At 42.3% G+C, this 7,369-nt stretch overlaps 1 protein-coding gene across 1 annotated transcript; it reads right to left on the reverse strand.

Moving 5' to 3' along the window:
- Window positions 793-1,962, reverse strand: LOC104779191. Its single transcript, XM_010503569.1, has one exon. It carries the CDS (start codon window positions 1,960-1,962, stop codon window positions 793-795), a length of 1,170 nt encoding a protein of 389 aa, XP_010501871.1.

Consider the following 7,369-nt stretch of genomic DNA (forward strand, 5'->3'; position numbering starts at 1 on the left):
TTTTTTTTTTTTTTTTTTGTAATTATGTGAATTTTCATTACTGAAAAAGGATTGTAGAAATTACAATAGCGTGGGAAACAAAGAGCTAACCCCTGCCCAAAAAAAAATAAAAACAGAGGGTTAACTGTTTATACCCTTTATATGAAAGGGAAATTACAGAAATGTCAGCCAATCTTGAAGAAGATCTTTAAAGTTTTTGCGGTGCTTCTTTGCAATGATGGCATCTCGGATCTGCTTGTCGAGGAGCTTGAAGAGAACTTGTGGACTAGTTGCCTTGTTGTTGTGTAGTCTTGCATTCCTCTCAAACCATATAGTGTAAAGGAGTGCATGTGCGACTAGACGCCTCAGAGTTAAGGAGGATGTGGAGTCGTTGCCATCTAACCAAGCGGTAAGAGCATTCCAAGTGTGAAAGACAAAAGGCCTATATCCTAGATGCCTTGTTGCCTCTGTCCACAGGTCTTCGCTAAGGTCACAGTGGAGGAATAAGTGGTCTCTGTCTTCTGGAAACCTACCACAAACACAACAAGTTGTTTCGATTTGCATTCCCCAATTTGCCAGTCTTGTTCGAGTTGGTAATCTGTCAAGATGCATCAGCCACATCATGAACGCGTGCCTTGGAATTGCTCCTTTGTACCAGACTTGATTGGTCCAGGATTGTGGAGGTTGTCTTGGGCGTATGACTTCCCAGGTCTTCATTGTGCTGAAGTGGTCAAGCTCCGTATCCTCAATTTTCTAAGTGAAAGTGTCTGGCTCTGAACATAGCGTTGGTAACGGTACGGTTGTGAGATGAATCTAAAGGGCTTCAGCTTGCAGCGATCTCGTAGGTCTGATGATCCATCCATTGGGTGAGCATGCTTGTGCCACAGTTCCCCTGAGAGGTACACCCGTTTGAGAAGGTCCCGTTGTCCCCATATAATCCAACAAATGTCCAAATGGAGTCCACGAGTTGTTCCAAAAGCTTGTTGTCTGCCCATTACCCACATGACATCTAAGAAAAATGAGGGCCAGAGAACGCAGGTGGAGGATTGTTCGACAAATCCAGGAGGTTTGCTTCACTGCATCAATTTGCCAGAAAACTTCGTCTTTGATCTTGTTGTTTCGTAGCCAATCCGCCCAAAGGGAGTCTCCGGCAGTTAGCAGTCGCCATATGAGCTTAAGACAGAGAGTTTTGTTCCATCGGTTTATGCTACGAAATCCTAGGCCACCTTTTTCTTTAGGTAAACATAAGGATGACCAAGCGACTTTTGCATGTGTCTTTTTAGAAATATCCCCACAACACAAGAACCTGGTGCATAGACTCTCAATTATCTTCACACATCCCTTGGGGAGAATAAAAGCTGATGCCCATAAATTGATAATTCCATAGATAACAGAAGATATCAATTCTTTTCTGCCTGGAAAAGAGAGGGCCCTCGCAGTCCAAGAGGAAAATTTGCCTGTTATTTTGTCTATTAGAGGTCGATACTCTGAGATCCGGAGCTTTCTATGTATCAAGGGTAAACCAAGGTAGTGAATAGGGAGTGAACCAAGGTTGAAACCAAGCGAATGAAACTGTGAGGTTTCATCCTGGTTCACTCCTGCTAAGTAGAGATTTGTCTTGTCTTTGTTCATTGAAAGGCCAGATAAAATCGAGAACTGCTGCAACACTGTTGAGATGTTCTCCAGAGAAGTCTTTTTACCATCAAAGAAAATCATTATGTCGTCAGCAAAAGCCAGGAGAGGCACTTGAGGATTCGACGCTTGGGGATGGAAGCCAATGTGGTTGGTGTTGAATTTACTAGTCAGCATTTGTGTGAAGACGTCCATTGCAATCGTGAACAAGTAAGGGGAGATAGACTCTCCTTGTCTCAACCCCTTAGCCCCTTTAAAATAACCACAACTCTCACCATTGACACAAACCGAAAAGGTAGGAGACGTTATGCATTCAGTGATGAGCTTGACAAAGTGTTCTGGGAATGCCATGGTCCTTAGTACATTGATGATGAACTGCCAGTCAACCGAATTAAAGGCTTTCTTCAAATCCACCTTCAACATGCCTCTTGCAGAGATATTTTTCTGATTATATCCTTGAACCAGTTCAGTTGCTAAAAACACATTTTCAACCAACAGTCTACCCGGGATGAAAGCAGACTGTTGGTTGATACGAGTAGTTTTCTCTGCTGAAGTCTGAGATCACCCTTTTCAACATTTTGAGATCACCCTTTTCAACATCTTTGAACAGTCAAACGATAGAGCAGTCCACCAAAGTTTGGTTAAAATCCCCTGTAACTAACCAGGGCCTGTTCTCCACTGCAGAAGAACTCGCTAGAAGTTGAATCTCCAACCATAAAGTTTTCCTTTCCTCACTACAGGTTGACGATGCATAAACCACACAAAAGGGAGTTTTACCAAACAAGTGATCATCTCCAGGGACTTTGATAAGATTGTGACATTTACAGAAGGGTGCCACACAACCCAAATCTTCCCAAGTGGTGAAAATTCATAATTATCTGCCGAAAGCCACCCTCGAAGACTGCTCGAAAGGATATGACTCGCCTTCTCAGGGTAGACGCGGGTTTCTATAATCCCGCCAAAACAAGGTTTATAAACCTTAATCCAATTCCTAAAACTTCTCCGCTTTACAGGATCATTAAATCCTCTTACATTACGACAAAAAATATTCATTAAGGGGATATTGGCTTAGAGGATTTGAGGGCCTCCAGCCCTGACTCGACCATCCTTTTTCTTCATCATTCTTTTGGATATTACCCTTAAGAACCAATCAGACTTAGCCTCTGGATTATCATCATCCTCAGAGACGTTGTCAGGTTCAGATTCATCCAAGTGGCTATCCCTGTTTTCCACATTGTGCCTCAAAGTAGTAAACAAGTTATCCGAAAGATCAACGCATATCTTCCCCACTTCAACAGCTAGTTGCTGCTTTGATGGAGAAGCTTGAAAACCAACCGAGGTATTGTTAGAAATGGCCAAATCCTTACTAGATTCACCAACCAACTGAGTATCACGCTTTGGATGCTTGGATGCCTTAACTGGTTGCCAGATTGTATCATTTTGTTGTGGGAACCTACTAGGTACCCGAGAGACTGATTCCACAATAGGCAATTGACTCTGAACTGGAGCTTTTCCATTCCTCTTGTTATGCCCTGATCGCGGACAGGAGTCAGCAGAATGTTTTACAGAGCCACACTCAACGTAGGTTGGTGGATCTTTTGTGCATCGGTTAACAGTGTGGCCAATTTTCTTACAATGACTACAGAGCGAAGGTAGCCAGGGACTGGAAACTTTGATTCTTCTAATCTGGCCAGACTCTAACTGAACATTAACTGCCTTAGGAAGTGGCTTACGAGGGTCTATAATGGTGTACACTTTGGCAACTTCAATGTTGACAAGTTTCTCAGTTTGTGGGTGCAGACAGATCGGATGTCCAACTAGACCCGCAACGTATTGCAACCCATCTCTATTGAAGAATTCCAACGGTACTCCATGGAAGTCAAGCCATATTGGGACCTTGGCTAATTTCGGCTTCTTGGGTGTTATATCCGGAGACCACTTGGCAACAAACATTGTCTGCCCATCAACCTGCCAGAGAGGTTGACACAGAATACGGCGCCTGACATTGGGACATGGGACACGAAAGAGGAAGGAGTTTCGTTCCATCTTGGATATCGTGATGTCTCTTCGTTTTGCTCCAAATGCCATTCACAATGGCATGGACTGCACCCCGTTGAGGAGGTTCTCATAGAATTGACCAAGGATAAAGGAGTCCCAGGTTTCTTGTTTTTCTCGATGACTGAGTTGGGGATAGTAATACACATCTCCCCTGAATCGAGAGTGTAGGGAGTACCTTTCTTTTCCAGCGGCTCAGAAGGGCCTTTAACCAGATCATTCCAAGGGGATTCCTCTGATGGCTTGGGAGAGGCATCAATATGCACTATCGGGACCGACGTGGCTTTGAGGGAGTCAATGATATGTCTATATTTTGCATCTCCTTAGCATGCATTTGTCATACATTTAGCTAGGATAACTAGCCATTTTGCATCATTTTAGAACCTCTTTTATACATTTTGCATGTTTAGGAAGTTTTTGCATCACCATTGCATGCATTGTGCATTTCGAAGTATTTCAGGTGTTTAGGAGACGTCGGAGACGCACACAATCGAGCCACTCTCAACTGCCACGATCGAGCCACTCTCAACCTCCACAATCGAGCCACTCTCGACCTACGCAATCGAGCCACTCTCAGGGCACCAATCGGACCACTCAATCGAGCCATCACTCGAGCCATCTTTCCAATGCCGTTTATTTCAAGCCAATCGGAGGTGTGGTTCAAGAGTTATCATCGTTTTAGTAGATGCGTATTCCCCCAGCTCGAACCACTTTCACCGACCATGCTCGAGCCATTTTCACTCGCACGGCTCGACCCACTCCTACTCACACCAATCGAGTCACTGGACGCACACGGACAAAATCACGCATGCCAGGAAGACACTCCGTCTGACACGCTTTAGGAGACTCCCGAACCGACGCTCTCTCTTGTCGTTTTAAGTTTTAGGTATTCACACGTTTTTACTATATATACATTTTGTTAAGTCTTGGCTTAGGACATCTTATCTTTTACCTCATTTTTGTGTTTGTTCTTATGGTTAACCTAGCCACCTAAAAACGTTCTCAGACTTGTAATTCGACATCTCCGAGTTTATTCAGTTTTTGTACTTGATTCCTTCTCAAAAGTTTTTCTTCTTATTTTTATCTATCTTATTATGCTTGGTTCAATGTTTTCTATGTTTGTATCTTGGATAATGATTTTCAGATCTGAGTAGTGTAGTAGTCCTTGAGGATGGGATAGATTAGGTGGAGGATCTTAGGATGCAGAGTGTTTAAGCTTTGATTTTATGATTCCCTTCTAGACTAGTGTTAGAAATGCTAGTTTCTCTCTGATCAATTGGAACTAGGTTCGAGACATTTCCACACCCAAAAGGTGTTTGATGAAATGTCTGACCAACTAGTGCCAGAGACTTACGTTCCTAGCCTAAGAGATTAGTTGTCTAGGATGTTTGTTGACATGAACGAACTTGTATGTCATGCCTGCTCAACCATGTTTCTCTAGCGAGAGTTGGGTATGGAAGTGGTTGAGTCTGAGTAGCTTTTACCGAGAGATTGGATTAGCTAAGTTGTGATGTTCGTTGTCTAGGGATAGATTGCTTGTGGCATGTTAAACACTCTGTAGACTAGGATACTCCACCGACGTCAATTACTCCCATCCTTAGGACTTCTTTCTTTCTGATTTTTATTACATTCCTGGAATTGTTTCNGTTGTCTAGGGATATATTGCTTGTGGCATGTTAAACATTCTGTAGACTGGGAGACCTCACCGACATCAATTACTCCCATCCTTAGGACCTCTTTCTTCCTGATTTTTATTACATTCCTGAGACTGTTTCGTGTCTTTCCTTTTAGTTCATGCTTAGACTCGTTCTCTGTTTTCATTCATTTTCGCTTCCTGTCATACATTCTCGTTCCTAGTCCTAGAACACATTTCCGTTTTGCATTATGATTATTCTAGGATTGTTAGACAAAAACACCCTCTTTGAATTGGCTTGACTTGTGAAATCTTGATTGCGTCTTGAGTGATAGTAAGTTTCCCATTTGAATTGACACCTTAAGTACTACAACACATAAGGTTAATTGAACCTACTAGGAGACACAAAAATCCTAGTATCAGTCGGCAGGAGAACCTTTGACCCTAGTAGAGGAGACAATAGTCGTTTCAGATGCTGGTACGATGGTCTTGGAACCTGTAGCAGCAGGAATTTCTCCTGAAACTTCAGATCTAGGGTTTTCAATTGCTACCACAATAGTAACCGGTGGAACTGTTTAGCAGGAATCGGTCATGTTGTTGTTGGCTGGGATCTTGGGAGATTCAAGCAACTGATTTGATGGATTGGATGACGTTGTAGCCCCAGCTGAATTCGGAGATTTAGGCGGGATACACTTCGACGAAGAGGAATTGGGCGACGCGAATCCAGTGGGGATACCGCGAAGAGGTTTTCTTTTGGTTTTTTGTTTGCCTATGAAAGGCGGAGGGGACCGACGTCGAGATCGGCGAAGGTGAGAGGTGAAACAAATAGATCGTGTTTTTGGGAGAGAAAGTCAAAGGAAGAAGAAAGTCAAAGTCTACCAAAACTATCGTAAGTAAAGGACACTCACCCAAGAAATTTTTTAAAAAAGTGATTTGACTCTCAACGTGATTCGGGGAAGCATCGTACAGATACATCCGGACGCCTCTATCTCCATTAATTTGGAATATTTTACAGCTGTTTTTCACCGGATCATAAAATACAATAATCTTATTGTAAGTTGATACGTAAATAAACTCACCAGCATGAGTGCAACCTTTTACTTTCAAATAATGCAAACTAATTACACCTAAGGGCAGAAAAGATGCAATAAAGCCTTTGTTCGACCACTTGCGTTTCTCTGCATCTTCCAAAGTGGACAATGTAATTTTTTCACCACCCTCCGTAATCTCATAGATTTGATGAGAGTAAAGACCGTTAAAGTAAGAATTATATTAGACTCTCGTGATTCTAATGTTACAACTTATGTTCTCTTATATACACAAGAGATTTCCTAAACTAAAATAATGTAAATATCAATAATATATTTAGATAAATGTAAATATTCCTAAACTATATATTCTAGATTCTTCTCAATTTTCACAATTTACATATTCTTGGGTTTGTCATTTCGACCGTCGATCTCAGTCGATTTCCGCTTCTCCATATCCCAATAGCCCCGGCAAGCTCATGTGTGGTAACACGGGTGAGATTGGACAAGTCTTCAAAATAACGGCTTTATACCCGGCTGTCGGGTCATCATTGACGTTTATACCCGGTCGTAGGGTCAAAGCGGCTACAATACCCAGCCGTTAGATCATCGACGTTTATACCTGGTCGTAGGGTTATCAACGGCATACTCGGCCGTAGAGTCATCAATGGTGTTTATACTTAGTCATAGAGTCATTCTCCATCGATTTAAAAAAAACACAAATTTGGATCGTTCTTTGAACTTCTTGTTCATGAAGAAACATGTGTAGTCGTGGTCGAATTCGAATTCATCATCGCCGGATCAGCATTGTATCCGTCGAAGTCATCGCCTAGCTCCGTCAAAGTAAAACAAAGAAACCACATGTTATTATGCCCAAATCTCTTATATAAGAGATAAACACGTTTCTTTCTTTTTTTTTTTTTCACTTGGCCAACAGGCCGAACACCACCGTACGTCTTGGTTGATCTTCATAGTCATCACCACCAGCCAAATCATGTCACACAAGACAACACACTCACGTGTGTGTGAAGCCCAAATTCCA

This window comes from Camelina sativa, chromosome 3, assembly GCF_000633955.1.
Source record: "Camelina sativa cultivar DH55 chromosome 3, Cs, whole genome shotgun sequence".
NCBI lineage: Eukaryota > Viridiplantae > Streptophyta > Magnoliopsida > Brassicales > Brassicaceae > Camelina > Camelina sativa.

Coding starts and splice junctions, on each gene's coding strand:
- LOC104779191 (XM_010503569.1), bottom strand. CDS start 1,962: ATGGCATTCCCAGAACACTTTGTCAAGCTCATCACTGAATGCATAACG.